Below are 27,022 nucleotides of genomic sequence, written 5' to 3'. Positions count from 1 at the left end.
ACTCGATCTACTAAAGCCAAATTATGCAATGTTCGATCAACCAATAATCTTACTCAATCGACTAATTATTCAATTTAAAACCACTCGATCGAGTGAATACTAACTTCAGCAGCTCATAATTCTCGTTAGTTTGACTTTGACTTGTCCTTTTAACTCCCGAAACAACTTCACGCATCCCAAGAAGCTATATTCCCGCTCCAAATTCTCTCTTCCTCAAAATGCATGCAAATCAGACGGTAAATGGCTTGATTTCACTATTTTTGGGTCCATTCCTGCAAATAAGACAATATAAACCAAAGTAGCATATTCGGGGCATTTCGTAGCATAAAACTACGATAAAAGCATAGAAATACGTGCATAGATAGGCCTAAAAAGACTATATAAAATGCACGTATCAATAGACAATTTCCCTAATCATTAGTAGAGGCCGCTATCGAGGCAGGCGGGATTAGGTGTTCGATCAAAAGAGCTTCCTAATACGTACCCTCACCCCTTACTCCAGATCTCTGTGAACATCCGTGTTCATTGGCATCCACGAGAGTCATTCTAGACATAGAATGCTAAGGGTAACGAGTTCTTGGTGTTCATATCACTACTTTGTGTCTTGACATGGCACGAGGTATTCGAACAGTTTCCAATTTTCCACAATAAATTGGTGGCGACTCCACAAATTCAAATAAACCAAAGAGTGAAATGCTTGCTTCGCTTTTTCGCCCCTGTGGGCCCGCGTCCACAGTTTGGCGACTCCGCTGGGGATAATACATTTACGTGTAGCCAAAAGGGTGAAACTTGAACAAGGTTAGGGAATAGTTTGTACAAGATAATTGTCGGTTTTCATAACTCGGTCTTCCTAGATCATTTCATTTGGCCTTCTTAGGCCCAACCCAACCCATTCGACCAATCGTCCCGTCTAAACGGTCTTAATTCTTATTTGGGCCTAAGGATGGATAGCGATTGACGTCATCCATACCATGGTACTTACTCTTGTTTGTATCAAGGACTTTCACTACTTGAGGAAATGGACTAGGAATCGGCCTTACTCTTGTTTGGTACGAGCCTCTCCACAGAACTCGGGTTTGATTGTTCGGTATGGCAACCCACCCTTTAAACCAAAATCCTTCTAAATGCACTCAGCATCCTGTTATAATGCTTGTATAAATGCTTGCACCATATGTGATCACCATTTCTAAACAAAATCATGACGATTTTTGTAAAATCAAAATCCTTTTTAAATGTAAAGATTTCGGACTTAGGCCTAACATTAGCGCAAAACCACTCGAAACTCTGTCCAATCGTCGAGTCAAAATTCGGGCCTTAAAACCCATTTCAAAGCCTCACTTCGAGTCCACTCCTACAACTACACTAAAGTTGACTAGGACCAACATTTTCAAACTTCGTCATTTCCTCAAAACTCACTTGACACAAGTGGCACACTCCCACTTCACAAGTCAAAACATTTCTTTTCAAGTAAGTGTGCTAGAATGGTCGATCGTGTTTTGATTCGTCGTCGATCTCTTATCCAGTTTCCAAGATGCCTGAAACAAGCGACGTGAACTTCAACCAACTCCAGAACGATAATGATCAAATCCTAGCTGCGCTAGCTCGTCTCCAAGTCACACAAGACCAAGTATACGATCGCCTTGACACAATCGAGGGCTGAATATATGCCGTGGAAACGAGGATGCCTCCTCGAAAAAGTGAAGTGTCTGATGAATTTGTGAATAACTTCGGGGACGAAAACCCTCCCATAGGTATGACTGCAGCTGAGAAACGACTCCAATACTTGGAAGAACAATTGATGTATCTCAAAGGGGATGACATTTATAGGGAAAATAATCGCAAATATGAAGCCGTGAATTCCAAGTTGCCAACCAACTTCAACATGACGGATATCTCTAAATTCAAGGGGCATGAAAACCCTTTGAACCATATCCGTGCTTTCAAGGATTACATGTCTATCAAAGACATTAAACCCGAGATGTTCTTAAGGATCTTTCCTTCATCTCTTGACACCATCCCAAAACAATGGTTCTATTCTCTAGAGCATAAGAAAATCGCTACCTGGGACGATGCCGCAATCGAGTTTGCTAAACAATATGCGGATAATGCTGAAATCCAAGTCAACATGCGCACTTTAGAGGTTCTTACCCAAAATGACAAAGAAGGTTTCACCGACTTCCTAAGTAGGTGGAGGAAAACTAGTACTCAACTTGTTGAACGTCCAGACGAAGCTACCCTCGTGGAGAAATTCGTGGACAACCTAAAGCCCATCTATGCAAATCATTTGAGGTATCAAAACATTAAGACCTTCAAAGACTTAACCGTACTAGGGACAAGGATCGAAGATGACATCCGTAAAGGGCTCTTGTCCAAAACGATAGGTCGTGGATATCAAGGCTCAACAAGTCGTTCCTACGGCTCTACTAGCAAAACTGATGAGGTTAACCTTCTCGAGCCATCTAAGAAGAGTACCCCACCAAGGAAATTCACAAATCTAGGGGACACGTATTCCAACGCTCTGAAAAGGTTGATGAAGCTGGGTAAACTTCAACCCATAGGACCTACACCCGAACCAGAAAAGAAATTCAAGTTCTGGGATGAGAATTCGTACTGCGAATACCATAGAGGCAAGGGACATGATACAGAAAAATGCTACAAACTGAAAAATGTACTTCAAGATATGATTGAATACGGTCGCCTACCAATACCGCCTGGAGGTAAGCCTAACAACACTCAGAATCCTCTTGGAATTATAGTGATTACAAGTGAAGAATCTACCATAGATTGTTCACACCTCATTTCTCTAGTCAAAGATGAAATTCATGCAATAGAGAATGAAGGGAACTACTCTACCATTTCCCCAACCATCACCGATTTCATCGCATGGGCAAAGAGTGTGAATAGGCAAGTCATGGAACTAGAGAGTGTTGTGGCAACCCTACGTGATCCCAACGCAACACCTAAAGAACGTGCACCACTAGTCTTCTCTCAAAATACTACAATGCAAGAAGTAGTAGCCGTGGTTGATGAACTAGTCAACCAAATTATCCAATTAGAGGCTGAAATGATGAGAATGAGGGAACTTGCTACTGTCAATGGAATATGGGCCGATGATTATGAAGGCGAGTATCTCACTGAACACTACCTAGTCAAAATCAGTGAGCAAATAGTCCAAAATTGTGAAGACCAAGATGTAGACCACCTTACTCGTTCGGGACGCCCATATCAAAACACTTCTCAAAACGACCCCATAGCAAACGGTCCAACCAATGTGGTCACACCAAATGATAATGAAGATGGCTCTACTGACCATTTGCTAAAGCAACTACAGAAGACAAAGGCTGATCTTTTAGTCTGGCAACTAGTGGCAAGCTCATTCCCACATCGCCAAGCTTTACTCCAAGCCCTGGCCAAACTAAATATGGCACATAACTCCACACCCGATAACGTGGTCAACTTGGTCTTCCAAGAATCACCAAAGCTAAGTAATCCTATTACTTTCTCGGATGAAGATTTGCCACCTTTGGGTGCTAGTCATAACTTGGCTCTTTACATCACTGTCATTTGCCTAAAGAAGAATGTGCCAATGACTTTGGTAGATGATGGCTCCGCGGTCAACGTCATACCCTTGAAGACGGCATACAAATTAGGCATGAAAGAGTCGGATTGGACCCCTACCAATCAAGGTGTTCGCGCATATGATGGTACACGACGAAAGGTAGTAGGACTTGTTAACCTAACCATAGCCACAGGGCCAATTGAGCGAAAGGTCAACTTCCAAATAGTGGACATTGAGGCATCCTTTAACATACTTCTCGGAAGACCCTGGATTCACGCTTCCAAAGCGGTAACATCCACCCTCCACCAGAAAATCAAAATCCCACTAAATGGTAAGGTGGTGATGATCACTTCGTCACCCATCAAGGCAATAATCGAAAAGAAGTCAAGTAATCAAGTCCTTGCGGATCCAGTACATGAACTTGGGGGCTTCCATAGCATATGCGTCATAGAAAGCGAGTTGGCACCTTTGTACTTCAATCCCTACTCTAATTTAGTGGTCAACCACATACTCAAATCCCAGGGATACTTCCCGGGAATGCCTTTGAATCCTATCCGAAGAAACACCTTTGCACCCTACAAAGAGGGTAACTCACAGAGAATACCCCTTGGACTAGGATACAAACCCACTAAAGAGGAAGTTCTCGAGATGCTCGCTCAAGTTCAAAACCGTAAGAACGTGAGAATCCAAATGTGACCCTGCCTCCCTACCCTAAATGGATACTTCATTAGGGAAGGAAGTCAAGATATCTTTCACGGATTTTCTGAGCCTTGGGACTATCTCGAAAGGAAGCTAGCCGGAATCGAGATCTTTCACGATTGCTACTTCATTCCTCCATAAACGGTTCCTACCGTCAAGACTCATCAAGCACCTTGCTTAGACGAACAAGCTGTGAGTCTACTATTTGGAGAAGATCGATTTGTTAGAGCCGCACAGGATAAGATCATTACCATGATACTTCAAGACGATCACTTCAACCCTACCGCATTAATCACAGAAACTAACACCAATCAGCAAAAAGGATGGAGAAAATCGATCAAGTGGACAAACAATAAAGGAAGACTCTTCAAGCTCACCACTGGAGAAGGAGAGATGTTCAAAGGATAACCAGAAGACGATGAATTCGAGTCAGAGTCGGAGTCAGAGTCGGAGTCGGAGTCTAGAGAAGTTCTTATAGAGTCTCCTCCTGTCGTCATTCCCACTCCCCTTGTTTCTCCTAGCTTAGTGTCAAGTAGTAGCAGTAGTTCGGGAAATGTCCCAACGGCTGTCCCTTTACCGCCACTGACTATGGATCAGATGGCTTCTTTGTTTTAACTTTTCTCAAATTTTAATATGAATAAATCAGGTTCTGCTTACTCTTCGTGTTATCTTGAATGCAATTCAGTTTACGATGATAATGAGGATGGCCCTAACCCAGACTCAATCGAAATACCTCCCTACATAGCTAAAGAAATACTACAAGAGAGGGAAGGGGGACCAGTGATAGAAAATACTGAACCCATCAACATAGGAAATGAACTAGAACCCCAAGAACTTAGGATAGGGACGACCTTGAGCCCTACTGAAAGGGCCAATTTCATAGACCTCTTGCACGAGTTCAAAGACGTTTTTGCTTGGTCCTACAAAGATATGCCAGGAATCGACAGGGACATCGCAGAGCATAGAATCCCAATCAAACCAGGTTTCAAACCCGTGAAACAGAAGCTTCGTCGAATGAGGACAGAATGGGCTCTCAAGATCAAACAAGAAGTCGATAAACAATTCAAAGCCGGGTTCATCAAAGTTTCCGAGTACTCAGACTGGGTAGCTAACATAGTACCCGTACCCAAAAAGGATGGGAGAATCCGTGTTTGTGTTAGAGACTTAAACAAAGCAAGTCCTAAGGATGACTTTCCTCTACCACATATCGACATATTGGTGGATAATACGGCAGATCACGCGTTACTACCCTTCATGGATGGATACGTAGGATATAACCAGATCAAGATGGCCATAGAAGATATGCATAAGACCGCCTTTGTCACTCAATGGGAACCTATTGCTACACGGTTATGCCGTTCGGGTTAATCAACACCGGAGCTACATACCAACGCACCGCAACTACGCTCTTACATGACATGATGCATAAAGAAGTTGAGGCATACGTAGATGACATGCTTGTCAAGTCCAAGGAAAGAGAGGGGCACATCGCGAACCTTCGCAAGTTCTTCTCAAGGCTACGGAAGTACAACATGAGGCTCAATCCTCAGAAATGCGGATTCGGAGTAACATAAGGCAAACTCCTGGGATATGTTGTTATCCAACGAGGTATAGAATAGACCCTTCCAAAATCAAAGCTCTAATCGAAATACCGCAACCTCAAACATAGAAAGAAGTTAGAGGATTCCTAGGCAAGATGCAGTACATAAGTCGATTCATATCGAAACTCACCATGATCTGCGAACCTATCTTCAAGAAGTTAAAGAAAACACATCACACCATGTGGGATGATGACTGTTAAAAGGCTTTCGACCGAATCAAGGAAATACTAGCCAAACCACCAGTGCTCATGCCACCTCAACGAGATCAACCTCTTGGTTTATATCTCACAATAACTGAAACGGCCATGGGCGCCGTGCTAGCTCAAACCGTAGGAAAAGAAGAAGGAGCTATCTACTACTTTAGTAAGAAATTCTTGGAGTACGAGTGCAAATACACGCCACTCAAGAAGACATGCCTCGCTCTTGTGTGGGCAACGAAGAATTTACGCCATTACATGCTTAGCTACTCCGTCAAAATATACTCTAAAATGGATCCTGTCAAATACCTCTTCGAGAAACCCGTTCTCAATGGACGTTTAGCAAGATGGACTTTGATGCTCTCAGAGTCCGATCTCAAGTATGTACCTTTGAAAGTTATAAAGGGGCGCGCCGTTGCCGAATTCTTCGCAGAAAATCCCATTAATGATACACAAACGATAGACACCTGGTCGTTTCCGGATGAGGATATACTCCAAATGGATGTAGACTCCTGGGACCTCTATTTTGATAGAGCATCGAACTTAAGAGGATTTGGAATAGGAGTGTTGCTCATTTCTCCTGAAGGCGAGCATACACCAATCTCTGTCAAACTCGACTTCGAGGTGACAAATAACGCCGCAGAATACGAAGCTTGTCTCATTGAATTGCAAGCGGCAGTTAGTTTAGGCATCAAGATTCTTCGAGTACATGGGGATTCATCTTTGATCATCAACCAAATTACGGGATCTTGGAAAATCCGAAGCGAAAGCTTAGCACCTTATCAAGCCAGAATAGACCAAGTTGCCCAATTCTTCGATCAAGTGACCTACCTACATCTACCTCGAGAAGAAAATCAATTTGCAGATGCTCTTACAAAACTTGCATCTTTGATTAACATGTCGGACAGCATGGTAGAAATGCCTTTATGCATCGAACGACGATCAGAGCCAGCTTATGTGCACCAAATCACCAATGAAGAGGAAATCACAGAGGAACCTTGGTTCCAAGCGATCCTAAACTTCAAACTCAATGGCACCTATCCACCAGAAATGGACAAAAGGGGACAACGTGCTATCCGCCTACTAGCTTCCCAATACGTTCTCATGCAAGGAGAATTATACAAAAGAATACCTCTTGGTGTAATCCTACGCTGTCTTGATCATTCACAGGCACGGAAAGTGATGGAAGAAGTCCATGATGGAGAATGTGGCCCTTAAATGAGTGGACCCATGATGGCAAAGAAAATCACACGTTTGGGGTATTATTGGATCATGATGGAATCCGATTGCGTCAAATATGTAAGACATTGCCATAATTGCCAAATCTTCGGGAATGTTCAACATGTCCCTCCTTCATTGCTTTACACCATGACATCTCCCTGGCCATTTTCTGCTTGGGGAATTGACATCATAGGCAAGATCACTCCAGCCGGAATAGGAGGTCACTGTTTCATCCTAGTAGCAATCGATTATTTCACCAAGTGGGTAGAAGCGGCTTCCTACACCAGTCTTACAGCCAAGAACGTGGCAAAGTTCATACAAACCAACATTATCTGTCGATATGGTTGCCCACATGAGATCATCAATGACAATGGGTCACATTTCCAAGCTGAGACTGAACAATTGCTAGCCAAGTACAAAATCAAGCATCACCACTCCTTGCCATATAGACCACAAACCAATGGCGCGGTAGAGGCAGAAAACAAGAACGTTGTCACGATTCTCAAGAAAATGATCGATAACAATAGAGATTGGCCAAGCAAGATACCCTTTGCTTTATGGGGATACCGTACATCTGTTAGGATGCCCACTGGGGCCACCCCTTTCTATTTGACCTACGGCATGGAAGCTGTACAACCAGTCGAGCTAGAAATATCATCCTTGCGTATTTTACTCGAAAGTCACATCCCAGAAGCCGAGTGGAAGAGGGATAGATATGAAGAACTTATCCTCCTGGATGAACGAAGATTACGTGCATTACATAATGTGAAAACATACCAAGCACGTATCAAACGAGCCTTAAACAAAAGGGTTAAGCCAAGGAATATAAAAGAAGGAGACTTGATCCTCAAATCAATTAGAGCTCTTTTACCTGTCGATCCACGAGGAAAATTCAAACCCAGTTGGGCCGGGCCATTTCTAGTCAAGTTCATACTTCCAGGGGGTGCGGTTATAATCATAGACCTAGATGGGAACGAATTTGCCAACCCGACAAACCTTGACCAACTGAAACGTTACTATGCCTAGAATAGGAGCAAAAAAAAAAAACGCGCCTCGCGTAACCTCATGTGTCGCTCTTGCGGCACGAAATAAACGGCCCCTGGCCAAGCTGAATTAAGCTAATGTCATCTTGCTCTTGCATTTTGACAATTTGTCACCCTCATATCATCAAACAAACTAAGTTGCATTTTAGGAGTAAGTAAAAGCTCATGCTTATTTTCTAAGTTCATTACAAGCTCTTGCTTAGAACAATTATTCTTTTACATTTACTCGAACTATGCGCAAGGGTTTGATTTCATTTTCTAAATGAATACGTAGGCAATCCTTCACGGGATACAACCCATTTAATTATTTTAAATGTAAATAGAAGGACATTTGCAATTGCATTTGAAATTCGACAAGAATAATAAAAAGAAAATCACGACGGTTTCATAACCAACCAACCTCTTTTATTTCATTTCTTTTAATAATAGTACGTTACATAATAAAAAAAATGCTAAAAAAAGGGCTAGGATTCTAAAAACCCCAACTTCTTCTTACAATAATAATAATAATAAATAATAATAATAAAGACTTAGGCTACTCTTCCATTTTCCCTTTGCCTTTGTCATTTTTGTCAAATTTCTTGTCCCGACCTCGAGCCGGACGCTCTTGCGCCACTTCAGACCTAATCACCAACGGACTCTCTCGTGGTCTTGCTTTGCCATTCTTGTCAACCACCATCTCGACGGCAGGAGAAGCCTTCGGTTTCTTCGAAGGATGAACAACTCGAAACCCGGCTTCTTCCTCTCCCTCGGTCAGATGCTTCTCTTTCTCCTTTTCTACCTCATGAACTGATGGGTGATGTCGTCGGGTCTCCCAATCAAACACATTTATAATACTCAACAAACAAATAGTTAGTGGTAAGTCGAGGTCGATCCATGGGACGGTGTGCTTTGGGTTCTAAGTCTATCTATCTCAATTTATGCTAGTGTCACAATTTGTTTGGGTTTGTAGTTGTGTCTAAACTAATGCAAGCGATAAAGTAAAACAAGCAATAAAGCAAATAAGGGTGTAAACAAGTAATTAAAGGTGCTAGGATATCATGGGTTCATGGGGGATTCATGGGAGTTAACCATACAAACATGTTCACAAAGTTGTAAGCAATTAATGTTGTAAAGGAACCGAGTTGGTTTATGTCTTACGGTTCTTAGGAAGAGTTGGGTCCCGGAGCCGAATTGATTAGATTGTACAACACCTACAAGTCGACTTAATTTCCTCCTAATCACTTCTATGCATGGTCTAACAAGACTCGAGTTGGTTTATATCTTACAAGTCTAGTTGAGTAGATAAGAGATGGTTATAAATGCAAGGATTCATAGGCTTAGCATTTCATCAAACATAACATGTGCATAGGTTGACATCACAACAAGCAAGCAAATTTAATTATGTGAACATATTAGATTAAGCTTGAATCAATCCCCATGTTCGTTTCCCTAATTACCCATTAATCCTAGCTAAGAGACTACTCACTCATTATCAAGTTTAACATGCTAACAAGGTTGTCAATCATATTTTTTTTTTTTTTGTGAAGGGTAAGTATATATTAATCAAAAAATAGGGTATCACAAGAGTTATGAAAGAATACAATCAAATAGGAAGCAAAACTAAAAACAGCATCATGAATAAATTGAGATACTATCTATCCAAATCTGGTCATCATGCTTCAGTGGCTTCACATTTCTATGCTTCCATCTCGTTAAAACCTCAGAGCAAACTTGATAGATCAATCTCTATGGGACAGTTACCTGATGAAGAAGACGTGCCTGATTCCTGACAGTCCTTATAGCATAAGTAACACCCACATAACACGCACCAGTAATTAGTTTCTGAAGAGGACTTGCAGCACGATTTTTGGAGAACCAGCATACCATTTCATCCATATTGAAGTAAATATTCAGTTTGTCTTGCAGGAGGAGAATGCATTGTGTGCTGTAAACACACTTGTAAAATAAATGAGGATGAGTTTCAGGTTCTAAACCACAAATGAAACAAGTAGAATCATGCCCCATTCCCATTTTAAGAACTCTATCCAGAGTTAGGAGTCTATTCTGTTGAGCAGCCCAAAAAATAAATGAAGTTTTTGGCACATTCAGAGAGTTCCAACACACAAATCTCCAAGGAACTTTACCAGTTTTATATCTGATCCAGTTATACCCAGCATCAGCAGTGTAAGGTTTATCAGAATTCAACTATAAATTACCCACATAACCTTGCTTAAACTTATCTTTCACATGGAAAATTTTCTTCCAAGACCAACTGCAATCAAGGGGAGGAGTGTAATCATGCCAATCAGTGCCTTTCGTATACACATGATTGACCCACTTGACCCAAAGGTGGTCCTTTTTAGTGGCCAACCAGGCAGTGTATTTAGCCAGGAGGGCTCTATTCCAAAGCTGAATATTAGTCAGTCCCAGACCATCCTCTTCCTTAGGGGTACAACATTTGTCCCAACTAACATTATAAGCTTTGAGATAAGAATCCTTACCACCCTAAAGGAAATTCCTACAAATGGAGTCAACCTTCTTCATAATCCCAGTAGGTAAAAGAAAGAGAGATGCCCAATATGAATGTAAGGTAGATAAAACTGATCTAACCAGAATGAGACATCTAGAATAGGATAAATGCCTAGCACCCAAAGCTCTAATTCTAGCCACAATTCTTTCAATAAGCTTCTGACTATCAAACTCAGAAATTTTCTTAGTAGAAATAGGGACACCAAGGTAATTGAAGAGAAGCTTGCCAATTCTAAAACCAGAAATCTTCACAATATCCTCAATAATATCACCAAGAACCCCATTAAAATAAATATCAGACTTGTCTCTGTTGAGGCATAAACCAGATGCAGCTGAGAAAGTAGAGAAGTATCTCAACAACCACATAATAGAGGCTGCATTCCCTTTACAGAACATTAAAAGGTCATCAGCAAAAAGGAGGTGATTAAGCTTGATGTGTCCACACATGGGATGGAATCTGAAGGTATCTTGTAGGGAAACCACATGAAGAATCCTAGAAAGATATTCCATAGCTAGAGTGAACAAAAGAGGAGAAAGTGGATCCCCTTGTCTCAAACCCCTCTTACCTTGAAAATAACCAAAAGTACTTCCATTCACATGTAGAGAATAAGAGGGAGAGGAAACACAAACCATAATAAGATTGATAAAACGAGTAGGGAATTTAAGGGCATTTAATATTTGATGAATAAATTCCCATTCAACAGTATCATAAGCTTTCCTAAGATCAATCTTAATAAGGCATCTAGGGGAGGCTGTTTTCCTATTGTAAAGTCTTACTAAATCCTGACAAATCAACACATTGTCCACAATGTTCCTGCCCTTAACAAAACTCCCCTGACTGCAACTAACAATATCAGGAAGAACCTCAGAAAGTCTGGAGCAAAAGATTTTAGTAATGCATTTGTAAATGATATTACAACAAGCTATGGGCCTGTATTCTAGCACACTAACAAGATTCTTCACTTTGGGAATAAGAGTGAGAGTAGTAATGTTGACCTGTCTAAGAAGCTGTCCAGATGCAAAAAAAATACAACACAGCACCAGTGATGTCTCTCCCAATTATATCCCATGAGTCTCTATAAAACTGACTGGTGAACCCATCAGGACCCGGGGCTTTTGTAGAAGGAATTGAAAAAATACAAGCTTTAACCTCTTCAGGACTGATAGGTTTCAGCAGGATGCTAGTATGATGAGCATTAATCAGTTTACCATACCTCACAGTAGGGAAATGAACAGGAGTAGTAGGAGCATTGACCCCCAGTAAGTTATAGTAGTAATCCAGGAAAGCTTGTTCAATACCCTAGGGATCCCTATGACACTTCCCATCTTTATCATTAATTTATAAAATTTTATTCTGCATCTGTCTAGCCTTGATTTGATTATGAAAATATCTTGTATTTTCATACCCCTCACACACCCACGCAACTTTAGCCTTCCGACTTAAGTAGCTAAAATGGGCTTTAGTAAGATGCCTAAATTCATTAGATGCTATAGACTCAGCCTCAAGAGTAATCAAGTTGGTAGGATATCTATGCATAGCAGTTTGGAGATCAATAAGTCTTAATCTAGCAATCTCAACAGCCTTCTCAACATCAGAAAATCTGTTCCTATTAAGCTGTTTCGAAGGACCCTTTAATTTTTGCTGCTTAGTAATCACCTAAAACATCCAGGACCCTGAAACTTTAATACCCCAATGATGCTTAACAATATCCTTGAAGTGAGAGTCCAGTCCCCACATGTTAAGATATCTGAATTGTGGCCTCCTCTGTCTGGTCACTCTTCTATAGCAAACACAGGGGTTATGATCAAATAACCCCTCAGGGAGAAAGTAAGCATAACAATCTGGGTAGATATTCAACCAGTCAGAATTAACCATAAATCTATCCAGTCTAGAGAACACTCTGGTAGTAGGCTCATGTTTGTTGTTCCAGGTAAAGAAAGAACCTTGGGCTTTAACATCCATAACTTCACAATAAAAAACACAATCCCTAAAATCTTCAATGTCACTCCAAAGAACAGGTCTACCAATTCTCTCATTCACATCCAACAGATTATTAAAATCCCCACATATAGCCCAAGGACCAGAGTACACATCCTTAATCCTCTTAAGATCAGCCCAAAGAGATAATCTATCATCCTCATCATTAGACCCATAAACAACAGTAAAGAGAAAGGTTGTCCAGAAGCAATTTCGATGTGAATAAAGCGTAATGTGCTGATCAGACATACCAAACACTTGAACATTAAAGAACTGATCCAACCAGACCAACCACACACGACCACCAGGATGATGCTGTATATTACTCACACCCTTCCAAGAATGCCCAAAAGTAGCTAGAACACCAGAACAATCTTGCACTTTTATTTTAGTTTCAACTAAACCATAAATTCTACATTATTTTGATAAAGAAATCTCTTTATTTCCAACTGTTTAGCTACTTTATTCATACCCCTCACATTCCAGCAACCAATATTATCCATTATTAATATTACCTGGTGGATTATCCTGACCCCCTTCCATGTGTTTAGGACTCAATACTTGAAAGATAGGTTGGCGAGTTAGGTACATCCCCGGTAGTTATCCCATGATGCTCCTGCCTTACCAGAGAGGTGACAATAGTAACTGGAGAGGCAATAGTTGCAGCAACTCTAGGAGACTCCCTCAAAGGACTAGTAACTGCAGGTGCAACAGAAGAAGAAGCAACTGCAGTAGAAGGCACTCTGACAGGGTTAAGCTCTTTAGGTTGTGTCCTAACTACTGGTCTCCAAACTTTTCTCTGAGTGACAGTAGGTTGAGACACAGTTGGCTTTTTACAGATGTCAGATACATGCCCAATACCTTTACATAAAGAGCATACATCAGGTCTCCATTCATATTCAATTGCCACACTGGTCTCACAGTCTTTCTCATCCTTAAAGTACAGACTGTCTAGGAATTGTTGACCCACCTCTACTTCAACCATAAGACGAGCATACCCTAGTCTGGTTTTTTCCATAGTAGCAGTATCACACCTCATAAATTTGCCAACCAAGGAAGAAAGTTTCTCCAAACTAGATGCACCCCAGAATTTAAGAGGGAGTCCACACAGACGAATCCAAATGGGAACATATTTCACTCTTTCTTTTGTCAAACTGCAATCCTCCGTCCATGATTTAACAACAAGGGGTTTATTGTTAAACATGGGGAAGCCTTGCTGAAGAACAAGGTTTTTGCATTCTAGAGTAGGAAAGTGAACTAAGAATGCACCATTTGGAAGAAACGACACTTTATCATATTTGTACTTACCCCAGAGACGATTAACAAATCCCGACAATAATTCCCAAGGTGGATTTCCTCCCAGGACATAACAGACCACCGCCGTTGACCAGTAATTAATTTCAGATTGCACATCATCCATAGTCAATTGCATCATATCAGAAGAAGAAGCAGCTTTAGGAGATGAAGAAGGGAACCGAGACTTACCAGAAACCTTAGTCCAACCCTCATCATCTTCAGGTTCTTGAGCCTGCATCTCTGACACTTCTGATTCATTCTCTGACACATACGGAAGATCCTCCACAATAGGATCGAAGTTGAGAACCGGAATCCCTACAACTTCCCCAACCGTTTTAGTAGTTCGAGCATCAGCAGAAGAAGGGCCCTCCGTAGAAGGAACACAATTGCTACTACTAATTGCTAAACTTTCAGAATGAGATTGAGAATCCATATCTAAGTTGAGATCAGCACAATTAGTGAAAGAAAGTCAGGTTTTTGCGTTTGATTTCTCAGGTTTACTCTGGATTTTAGTGATTTTTTTCCTTGCCATTTGCAGGAAGAAATCGCGAAAAAGGAGCAAACCCTAGAGAGAAGTTAGAGCTTTCTCTCATTAGTCTAACATGATGACAAGTAAGAAAGATTAACAATAATTAAAACAAGGATTAAGAGAATTATACCTATGGAGATTCCAAAATAATAATGAAAAGAATAATAGAAGTACTTGATGATTGATGGAAGGTTGTCAATCTCCCAATAAACCCAAATGATCTTCTAATTACCCAATAATAAACTTGAATTACTCAATAATAAACTTGAACAATAATTAAAGGAAAGATTAATGTGTGATTTGTGGAAAGATTGAAGAGTAATCTATTCTAATCTACTCCTAATGAAAGCCTAACCTAATCTAAAGAAGGATTGAATTAATCTAATGAAAGCTTGATTGTTTGATTATTACAAATGGGGTATATATAATAGAACATCATTAGGTTAAGCAAGGGTAAAATAGTAAATAACAATGCTAAATGTTGGGTAGGGAATCGCTCCTCTCAGAAAAGATGCCGGTCTCCTTTTAGCTAGTCTTTGAAAAATATGCGCGGATCATGGTTCATGTAGCAAGGAAAAACTTCCTGTCCAACAATATGCTCGTCCCGAGCGAAATATGAGCATCCTGCTTCACTTGAGCTCGGATTGTAAAACGGACGTCATTTTCTCATCCGGACTCCTATTGGAGTGATTCAAAAGCCTAAACCACTTGATTTTTCGACGCCGTTTCATGTAGCATACTTTCAGAGCCAAAGGAGAAACTCTTGGTTTGGTTTTTGAGCAATTTCTTCTTACAATGTCTTCCTTCTCGTCATCCTTGCTTTTTAGCCTAAGATGCCTCTATATACTCTTTATTTCTACTTCTTTGGTCATCATTCTTGCCTCCTCTTCATACTTAGTCCATCAAATATCGTCAACAAGCTTCCAAATATGCACGAAAGACGGGAATTTCCGCCTTATTATCTCCTTTCCTATAAAACATATAAAATGCACTAGGAAAGCAAAATAGAAAGCATTTGACGGATAAAATGGTCATAAAATGTTATAAAAGTATGCAAAATAGGTTCAATTAGGAGACTAAATATGCGCAAATAATGTTCACATCAAATATCCCCAAACCCAACCTTTACTCGTCCCGAGTAAAGAGGTGACAAAAACTAGACCTTTATTTAAACTATCCTAATAATATAGCCGATATGAGACAATTAGCGGGTCTCACTCCGCCCCTTCAACTCACAACAAGACAACCATGAGGTAGGATGCCTTCTTGCAAGGCAAGGTGGGTCTTGTCAAAATGGCGACACATCCAATCATTAAAGCACACAAAATCAAGTAATGGATGCATCTACAAAAGAATAGCCACATTTCTCATCTAAGTGGCGGAAATTATCTAAAGGGGAAGCAATTCAAGGATACACACTCCTTCATAGATATGATTTCTTCAAACTACTAAGCCTAGAAGGATACCAATATATCACCTCCAACTTGTGTCAAGCTAGGGTACCTTTGTCCTCAATCGTTAAATGCTTTTGTCAAGAATAGACTCCCTATGGTGTTAGAAACACTGGAGGATCGCGGAATTCCCCCTCTTGCCTAGACAAGAAGAAGGGTCGTCCGATCCCCTCTCTACCATGCATAAAAATGGAAACGATGGATAAAGGGATAGATAGTATTTGAGTTTCATTTTGGGAGTTTGCTTTTATTGTTGTTTCCCCCCCCCCCCCCCCCCAATTTTTTGTGGCATATAACATTTAAGAACATTTTCTTTTTGCCATTTCTTTTGATTCTTGGCATTTCAATACTTGACAATTTTCAACTTTTTGCATTTTCTTTTGAACATTTTCAAAGTCACCCCATTTGTAGTGAGGGTGCTTATATTTGAAGCATAGGAGTTTGTATTTTTGTTACTCCTCTTTTATTTTTGATGCATTTTGCAAACTTTTTCTTTTCTTTTCTTTTCATTTCTTGAACTCAAATTTTTTTGAACGATTTCTTTTTGTGCCCATTCCTTTTGATGACAAAATGTATGGTAGAACATGGATGAATGATGGTTGCATGGTTTCAAGGGTCACCTTGGAATAAACGGTAGCCAAGGAGTTATCACACCACAAGGTACTCTTGACTAGGCCTTAATCCATGGGCCAAAGGATACTAGCATGACACATCCTAGGGTGTTTTACAAGTATTCTAACAAGCAAAGTCTTAAGAAGAAAAGCATCTACTAGGGCCTATATACACTTGTCAAGCTTCCCAAGTAGACGGTTTCACAAAATTTTTCTAACATGCAACTACATGCCATGATGCAACTAACATTTATACATCCTAATGCATATGATTCTACCAACTAGTATGCCAAATAATTTAAATGCAATCCTATATTCACATTGTTTATACTGCATCAATCAAAATAGAGCCACATAGTCACTAACATAAAGAGGAAAAAGGAGATTGGAAAGATCATACCATGCGGTCTTCAATATCCTCATGTCTCGGGTGTGGCATAGTCGATCAATGTGAACAAGGATAAACAAACACAATATATACAACAATATATACAAGACTACACTAAAAAGGGAATGAACATGTTTTTGGGGTTTTTGAATTTTTCAAATTTTTATGGTTTTTGATTTTATGAAATTAAAGAACATATTTTTGAGATTTTTGGAAATTTTTACAATTTTTATGCATTTTTGGAATATAAATTCCCATCCCCCACTTTATTTTGGACATTGTCCTCAATGTACATGTAGGAGTAGGAATGAAAAAGAAAAACATGTTTTTGGATTTTTTGATTTTTTGAAATAAAGTACAAATGCAATGATATGATATGAATGAATGCATACTCTAACTAAATGCAATTCTATATGACATATATAACAAATGAATGCAATCTAAACTATATTATATGATGCATGTTTTCTAGTAAACTATGGTCACCTATGATCAAACCTCCCCAAACCGATTTAAACACTATTTCTAGTGTGGAAATGAATAGGTTTGGTCATTAGTGATTGTGCATGAATTCTAGTCTATATGAGTTATGTGAGATATATTACAATGCAAACTATACTATATGAACTAACTAATGCAAACGCAATATGAAATATGATACAAATGCAAGCTAATGTATATGTATATAACTAAATGCAAGTGTAAATGTAATGCAAAGATAAAGGATAGGATATCTTACAAATGGTGGTTTGAGGGAGGACTCCACCAAACTCATTCCTTATTGCCATGGTTATTGATATTGTTCATGTTGTTCAATGCTCTCAATAATCGGTCAAAGGCTTGAGCACAATCTTCAAACAAGCATGAATATGGTTTGTTCCAATTCAATATGAAGCTTGGCCAAGGGAGCTTGTCACTTATTCTCTCTTTCACCTTGCCCTTGGCACTTGAGTCTTTGCAATGCTTCAAACCGGCAAGCCCATGATTCTTGTCAACATAAGGTATGAAGTATGGTTCATATTCGTCCGGAGACTTCCACTCACCAACTTCTTCTTCAATTTTTGTGATGATGATAGCATTCGGATTTATCAATCCTTCAAGAGTAGAAGGATAATTCTCATGACTTTGATGATCAGGTTCTTTAGAAGTGGACATTGTGGACGCCAAATTTCCACAAGTAGCTTCATTTGCAAGCTTCTTCTTGAGCTTTTCCATCAAGTACCCTTTATATGATGATTTGACTTTTTGAAGAAGGTCCACCATATCATCTCCAACAATCATAGGTTCCATGGTGGGTGCGAAAAGGTCTTCATGGTCAATAGGAAAGGGGAATTCATCTTCTTCATGGAAGCATACCTCAAACTTCTCAAGGGTGGGCTCCTCAAGTAAGGCAATCTCACACCTCCATTCCTCTTCTTCATTGCAAGACACATATCCCGCATAAGCTTCTTCCATAGGCTTGTCATCATCGCTATCTCCATATGAATCATAAATGGGGGCTTTACTTCTCCTCAATAATTCTTCCTCCAACACCTCAATGTCCACATCAAATGACACGCCCTCATACTCACAAAGGTTAAGAGTATTTGGCTTACTCAACCTCATATCTTCCTCATCAAATACCACACTTTCATACTCACAAGAGCTCAAGGAGATTGGCTCTTCCCACTTCTCATCAAAGGTAACTCCTTCAAACTCGCATTCATGATCAATGTCCAAGGAATGGTGGGGAGTGATTGTTTGGGATTCTTTCATTTGGGCAATTCGAATTGACAACTCCTCACCATGGGTAACAATGCTTTGGAGAACATTGTTCCTTTTTTGGCTCTCCTCTAGAATTTGTGTGAAGAAATTTTGTTGGTCTCCCATCATTTGGAGAACCATATCTTGAATGTCAAAGTTGGGCTCATCTTTTTGTTGTGGGTGGGTGTGAAAGTGCTCATATTGTGGCATTTGGAATTGGTTGTAAAGTGAGTATTGTGTGGATGGTTGTTGTGGATATTGGATGTGGTGATTCTGGTGGGAAAAATTGGGGTAGTGGTTAGGATTTTCATTGTACAAATAATAAGGTAGGTTTGTGTTGACTTGCTCCTCAAACTCCCCATACCCATAATCATACTCAAAAGATCCACCACATACTCCATATGTCAAGTCTTGAGCCATCATAGCTAAGACAAGGAAACAACTACAACCAAGGAAACTACACAAAAATGGTAAGAACGAACCTTGAGGAATAAGTTCCTCAAGGTTAAAGCACAACTAAAATAGACAAACAAACAAGAACTTAATCACATAACACCGTCCCCGGAAACGGCGCCATTTTGATCGGAATTTTTTTGGATTTTTGAATAAAAGTCAAGTTAGAATTTCCCATCCCCACGCTAGTATGGGCATTGTCCTCAATGGCCAATACGATAGGAAATTATGCAAGCATGATGCATGATTTCTAAACTAAATACAAGCTATACTAAGCTACACTACATGATGCATGGGTTTTTGTTATGGCAGAGAGCGTAATTTAGATTACCTCCCGATGCGTATGCATTTACTTCCCCAAACCAAAATAGACATTATTTCTAACGTCTTGAATTTCGGGGTAGTTCATGCACACGGAATGCAATGCATGAAACTACAAATTGTCATTTTGGATTTTTTATGTGGGAACAATAAAAAGAACACCTTAATGGAGCCAAGGTGTTAGTCCTCCATGTTGCTAGAACTCCTTAATCAAATGATCAAAATACAAAAGAAGTAGACAAACCATAATAGGGGTGAAAAGGGTGTAGGAGCCTCCAAGGTTTGCTAATCCTCCATCATATCATCATTATCATCATCTTCCTCCATAGAAGTGGAATCATCTCCACTCCCGCTTTCACTTCCTTGCTCTTCCTCACTTTCTTCTCCTTCCTCATCTTGAGCTTCTTCTTCTTCAACATTCTCTTGAACCTCTTGTTCTCCCCCTTCTTCATCAACACCCTCATCAACAACATCCTCCTCTCCACCCGGTCTTTCACCACTAGATGTGCTTGGAAATAAAACCTCCTTATCCGCCCAACTAGGCAAAGGACATGATGGATCAAGTAGTCCTTGCCTTGCTAAATGAAGGAGGGGCGGATATTGGGCCTTGTAGGTATCCACTCGATCATTATAGGCTTGTTGGTGTATTTCTCTCATGAGTAGGGTCAAGAAATCATTTCCTACTTCAACATCCTTGGGTTTGAACTCTTGATATTTGAATGGGTAGGGTGGTGTGACAATGGAGGAGGAGGGCTCATCAATCTCGCCTCTTTGTTGTCGAATAATATACTCGGTCTCCTCGGAGAGTGGAAGAAGGTAGCTGGGTCGGTGAACACTAAATCGGCAAATTTTTGAAGGCATGGTGAAGGATCTAGCTTCATTGGTTAGCCACCCATAGTTGGTGTCAAGAGAATCATGCTTGACCCACTTAAACTTGTTAGTCATGGCGTCCATATCAATGAGATGACCTCCTTTGACCGCCACATAAGTTTTGTCTTTGTTGAAATTTGGGTCAAAGTGCTTGGCCAAATAGGTAACTAGTCCTCCATTCATAATAAAAGCGGTGTCCTCTTTAACACAATCGACATTAAGCCATCTTTCAACTAAAAGTCTTAGAGCATTATATGGCTTAGTATATTTCCTTCCTATGTTCAAGGCCGACTCAAGAAGAACAAAATCGAGCTTGGTAAGATGATTAGTGCCATTTCTTGCTATCAAAGTATTTCCAATGACCTTGTGTAACACTCTAATGCCCGGATGGTGGACTAATAGAGCACGACAAGCATGAAAGCTCACAAATTTCTTTCCGGAAATTGCCTCCCAAAGAGGAGTGGGGTCATACTTTTCGGGGATCTTCTGATAATACGGTGTATTACTAAGGCCTAATATCTTACTCAAAACATCAAAGGTGATGTGTCTATTCACATTTGCAAGATGAAACTCGATGTATTCTCTAGTCTCCACCTTAGTAACTTTCAATGAACTTATGAATTCCAAGGCGAGGGAGGGGTATGTCAATTCTCTCATGGTAAAAAATTTATCCAATCCCATGGCCTCAAAGAAGGTTTTGGTTTGTTCAAGAACACCCAACTTTGTCAAGGCATCTTCACAAATAAATTTTGTAGGCATAATGGTCTTCTTAGCAAAATGGACAAATGTATCCCTATGAGAATCGGAAGTGAAAATTACCTCCGGATAGTCGGATAATTGAGCAATAACCGGAGTTGTTGATGTTGTTGCTTCGATAGGGGGGTCTTGTTGTTGAATTTCCAAATTTGCATTAGAAACTACCAAAGCCTTTGAAGCTTTCTTTGCTTGAAGAAGTTGTTGCCTTTTTGAAAGTGTCTTTGCTTTGAGTGCCTTTGTTGCTCCTTTAGTTCTTGCCATTGTTGATTACACCAAAGAAAGATTGAAATCTCCAATTTCTAGTTATGCCCAAATCGATTCAAGATGAAAGGATGTTGCTTTGTATCTCAAAAATCGATTCAAAAGTTGAAGATTTTGGTGTTTGAATCAATTGATTTTGTAAAAGGAGTGATTAATTTTTGTTGTGAGGAAGTTTTGATTTGATTTTGTTGAATTTGGTTGAGCAAATCTTGTTTTTAGTGATGGAGAGGATGAGGGTTTTGGGGTTTTGGGGTTTATGGGTAGTGTTTGAATGTTGAGAGAATGAAATGAATGAGGGAAGGGGGTTTAAAATACCCGTAATTTTCAAAGCAGCAGGGGAAGACGAGCGGGTGGGGGCACGGGACGCTCAGATTCTGCATAAATAAGCTTCAGGAAAACTCGCCACAAGACGAGCGTTTTTCAGGGAAGACGAGCAAATTCTGCAATGCGGGACGAGCGTCTTTCAGGGAAGACGAGCGGATTCTGTTACAGGAACTTTTCTTAAAGTGTTGCAGCAAAAAGACGAGCGGATTCTCCTTAAGACGGGCGTCCAGAATCAGACGAGCGTCTTCTCACCGACGCTCGGATTACTGCAGACCAAATTTTTGATTTTTGCAGCTCAACAAGACGAACGGATTCCTCCTCAGACGCTCGGATTCCTGCAAGACGAGTAGATTACCCATTAAGCCGCTCGGATTCTTCTTGGACAACACGGATTCAGGTCCATCCGTGCACTGCATAACCCGTTTCATTTCTATTCTTGAAATCTCGTGTTTTTCATTGTGGGGGCACTACAAAGGCATGAATAGCCTAGGCAATTGCTATTCCCACACTAAGTCAAAGCACTAAACATCAATAAAATCATTAGTCCCTCCCTCACTTCTCTCAAAAATGATGAATATCTTGATCAAGGCACAAAAATATAAATCCAAAAATGACAAAAATGCAATGTAAGAATTGAAATGCAAGTTAGGGAGTTAGAATATTTACAAATGGTGGTTTAGGGAGGACTCCGCCAAACTCTCATCCTTAGTGAGATGTCATGGGGGCATGTCCAAGGTGTTGTTGATGTTGCTCAACACCTTGAAGAAGTACTCAAAAGCTTGCTCATTGTTATGATAAAGATCTTGAATAGACCTTTGCACTTGTTGTCCTTCATGATGGTCTTGATCGATAGCATTGCCAATATAAGGATTGAAAATCCCTTCGAATTCATCGTCCCAAAGACTGCAAACTTCATCTACTTGGTCACTAAAAATCTCTTGAGTTGATAGAGACAACTCTCCCTCTTTCTTGTTTTGGCCAATGAGGCCATCCTCTTCACTTGTCATGGGTGAGCTTTTCAATCTCTCTTTGTTGTTATTCTCTTGCTCTTTGAATGGAGCATCATCAACTTTCTTTTTCCATTGGAATTCCGAACTTCTTCCTATCATCCTTCCGGCTATAGTGATCAACCATAAAGCATGGTTCATGCAAACGGGGAGCTCTCATGGTCTTGTCAAGATTGAAAGTTATGCTCTTATCTCCCACTTCTAGAGTAAGCTCTCTGTGCTTCACATCTATCACCGCACCCGCGGTGTGCAAGAAAGGTCTACCTAGAATGATCGGAATATTGGAGTCTTCTTCCATGTCAACAATGACAAAGTCCACCGGGATGAAAAATTTCCCAACTCTCACAGGAACATCTTCCCATATCCCTAACGGTGTCTTCGTCGATCTATCGGCCATTTGAAGTGTGATGTTGGTACATTTAAGCTCTCCCATCCCTAGCCTTTTACTAACCGAATACGGCATAACACTCGCACTTGCTCCTAGATCACACAAAGCTTTGTTGATCGTGGTGTCGCCAATGGTACACGGTATTGAGAAGCTTCCCGGGTCTTTAAGTTTCGGAGGTGAACTCCCTTGAAGGATTGCACTACTCACCTTCGTGAAGGCGATAGTTTCAAGCTTCCGGATCGACTTCTTTTTCGTAAGGATGTCCTTCATGTACTTTGCATAGGCCGGCACGTGATTGATTAATTCCGTGAAAGGAATCGAGACTTCCAAATTCTTCACAATTTCCATAAATTTTCCAAGTTGGTCATCAAACTTAGGCTTAGCTTGACGACTTGGGAATGGAAGTCTAATCACAATGGGCTCCTTCTCCTTGGCCTTCTCTTCACTTTTCTTTGAAACTTCTTCTTTTGTTGGTTCTCCTTCCTTGGAGTTTTGCACAACTTCTTCCTTGTCACTAGCTTCCACAACTTCATCCTCAACTTGCTTCTTTGGTCCTTCATATCTCGTACCACTCCTCAAGTGAATGGCACTAACCGTTTCATGTCTTGGGGGATTACTTTGTGGTGGTAATTGCCCCTTTTGTCTTTGAGAACTTGAAGATGCTAGTTGGGTTAATTGAGTTTCCAACATTTTTGTGTGAGCTAGGATGTTGTTGATGGTGATGTCCTTTGCTTGACTATCTTTTTGCATTTGAGTGAAAAACTCTTGTTGATTCTTTTGCATTTGGAGGACCGCTTTTTGAACATCAAAACCTTGGTCATTTTGTTGATTGTATGGAGTTTGGTTTTGGTAACCTTGGTTTTGGTTGAAAAAGGGTCTTTGGTTTTGGTTTCTCATGGGAGGTGGGGTGTATGTTGGTTGAGGGTTTTGAACATTTTGGCTTTTGTATGAGAGATTTGGGTGGAATTTGGTGTTTTCATTGTATTAATTAGAATAAGGGGTACCACTCTTGTATGCTTGAAAAGCATTCACTTGTTCATTTGTTCCCCTACATTCACTTTGGTCATGTCCCAAGGTTCCACAATTCTCACATATTCCACTCCGGATTGATGAAGATGCCATCATGGCATTGACATGATGCTTTGGTGATTTTGAGGCTTCTTCAAGTTTAGCCATAGCCTTCTCGAACTTCAAGTTGATGGTATCAATGTGAGCACTAAGTTGAGCGCCCAATTGAGTAATAGAGTCCACCTCATGCGTTCCTCCTCTAGTAGCCTTGCGAGGTCTACTATATTGTGAGTTATGGACCGCCATTTCCTCAATCTTGTTCCAAGTTTGATTATCGTCAACTTCGGTGAACACACCATTCGATCCCATGTTGAGAATGTTTCTTGAGTCTTCATAAAGACCATTCCAAAATTGTTGTACCAAGAACCACTCGCTAAGTCCATGATGAGGACATGAGCGACAAATTCCTTTGAACCGCTCCCAAGCTTCATACAAAGATTCTTCATCCCTTTGCTTAAAACCCGTAATTTGAGCTCTTAGCATGTTAGTCTTTTCCGGAGGGTAGAATTTTTTGTAGAAAGCGAGAGCCAACTTCTTCCAAGAGTCAATTCCAAGAGTAGCCTTATCAAAGCCTTTCAACCATTGTTTTGCGGTGCCGATTAGAGAAAAAGGAAATAAGACCCATCGAATTTAGTCTTGACTTACACCGGTTTGTGAAATCGCATCACAATAGTCACAAAAAGTCTCCATGTGAGAGTGAGTGTCTTCACTAGGCATCCCCCCAAATTGGCTTCTTTCGACTAATTGGATAAATGCGGATTTGACAATGAAGTTTCCGGTTAAGTGTTGTGGTGTGGGAGTACCATTGGGTAGGTTCTCCTCGGTTGGTACGGAATGTGATGAAAATTTAGGCATTGTGGGTTGATTTTGTGTTGGATTTTGTGTTGGGTTCTCCTCACCTTCTCTTGCAAAAAGGTTGACGAACTCAATAGTGTTTGGTTGAATATCTACAACCTCACCAATACCTCTCAAAGTACCTCTAGCAAGTCTTCTATTGTTTGTCAAAGTCCTTTCAATTTCGTGATTAATGGGTAACAAGTTACCTTGTGATCTTCTAGACATACAAAATATCAAACAACTCGAAAATAATTAGAACAAACCTTGAGGAGTTTTACTTCCCCAAGGCAAAGAAAGACACAACTAATAACAATCTAAGAAAATCAAAATCAAGTTGACACCGTCCCCGGCAACGGCGCCATTTTGATGGGTGATGTCAAAATAACGGAACCGAGTTGGTTTATGTCTTACGGCTCTTAGGAAGAGTTGGGTCCCGGAGCCGAATCGATTAGATTGTACAACACCTACAAGTCGACTTAATTTCCTCCTAATCACTTCTATGCATGGTCTAACAAGACTCGAGTTGGTTTATATCTTACAAGTCTAGTTGAGTAGATAAGAGATGGTTATAAATGCAAGGATTCATAGGCTTAGCATTTCATCAAACATAACATGTGCATAGGTTAACATCACAACAAGCAAGCAAATTTAATTATGTGAACATATTAGATTAAGCATGAATCAATTCCCATGTTGGTTTCCCTAATTACCCATTAATCCTAGCTAAGAGACTACTCACTCATTATCAAGTTTAACATGCTAACAAGGTTGTCAATCATATTAACAAGGTAAAACATGATGAACAAGTAAGAAAGATTAACAATAATTAAAACAAGGATTAAGAGAATTATACCTATGGAGATTCCAAAATAATAATGAAAAGAATAATAGAAGTACTTGATGATTGATGGAAGGTTGTCAATCTCCCAATAAACCCAAATGATCTTCTAATTACCCAATAATAAACTTGAATTACTCAATATAAACTTGAACAATAATTAAAGGAAAGATTAATGTGTGATTTGTGGAAAGATTGAAGAGTAATCTATTCTAATCTACTCCTAATGAAAGCTTAACCTAATCTAAAGAAGGATTGAATTAATCTAATGAAAGCTTGATTGTTTGATTATTACAAATGGGGTATATATAATAGAGCATCATTAGGTTAAGCAAGGGTAAAATAGTAAATAACAATGCAAAATGTTGGGTAGGGAATCGCTCCTCTCAGAAAAGATGCCGGTCTCCTTTTAGCTAGTCTTTGAAAAATATGCGCGGATCATGGTTCATGTAGCAAGGAAAAACTTCCTGTCCAACAATATGCTCGTCCCGAGCGAAATATGAGCATCCTGCTTCACTTGAGCTCGGATTGTAAAACGGACGTCATTTTCTCATCCGGACTCCTATTGGAGTGATTCAAAAGCCTAAACCACTTGATTTTCCGACGCCGTTTCATCTAGCATACTTTCAGAGCCAAAGGATAAACTGTTGGTTTGGTTTTTGAGCAATTTCTTCTTACAATGTCTTCCTTCTCGTCATCCTTGCTTTTTAGCCTAAGATGCCTCTATATACTCTTTATTTCTACTTCTTTGGTCATCATTCTTGCCTCCTCTTCATACTTAATCCATCAAATATCGTCAACAAGCTTCCAAATATGCACGAAAGACGGGAATTTCCGCCTTATTATCTCCTTTCCTATAAAACATATAAAATGCACTAGGAAAGCAAAATAGAAAGCATTTGACGGATAAAATGGTCATGAAATGTTATAAAAGTATGCAAAATAGGTTCAATTAGGAGACTAAATGTGCGCAAATAATGTTCACATCACGAACCTTGTAGTCAACAGGTTCGCGCTTCCTCAGTCTCTCGCGCTCCTCCGGAGTAGTAGCTTTCCTCCACCGCAGATAGGA

At 40.1% G+C, this 27,022-nt stretch overlaps 1 protein-coding gene and 1 non-coding gene across 2 annotated transcripts; one reads left to right on the top strand and one right to left on the bottom strand.

The window, feature by feature from the left end:
- Positions 1-10,048: 10,048 nt before the first annotated feature.
- On the bottom strand, positions 10,049-14,538 carry LOC141655393 (uncharacterized). The gene is made up of 5 exons (XM_074462476.1): positions 13,435-14,538; positions 12,624-13,142; positions 12,249-12,488; positions 10,913-11,839; positions 10,049-10,507 (listed from the first exon to the last, which is right to left on the bottom strand). The coding sequence occupies exons 1-5, from the start codon at positions 14,536-14,538 to the stop codon at positions 10,049-10,051; spliced, it is 3,249 nt and encodes a 1,082-aa protein (XP_074318577.1).
- A 10,113-nt stretch (positions 14,539-24,651) lies between these two features.
- Positions 24,652-24,758, top strand: LOC141658371 (small nucleolar RNA R71). The gene has a single exon (XR_012549260.1). It is a non-coding gene; the product is annotated as a small nucleolar RNA R71 (small nucleolar RNA).
- Positions 24,759-27,022: the final 2,264 nt, after the last annotated feature.

The sequence above is a fragment of the Silene latifolia genome, chromosome 5, assembly GCF_048544455.1.
Source record: "Silene latifolia isolate original U9 population chromosome 5, ASM4854445v1, whole genome shotgun sequence".
In the NCBI taxonomy this organism is placed as follows: domain Eukaryota; kingdom Viridiplantae; phylum Streptophyta; class Magnoliopsida; order Caryophyllales; family Caryophyllaceae; genus Silene; species Silene latifolia.
The sequence above is the reverse complement of the archived record's forward strand: the minus strand, read 5'-3'. Positions and strand labels throughout refer to the sequence as shown.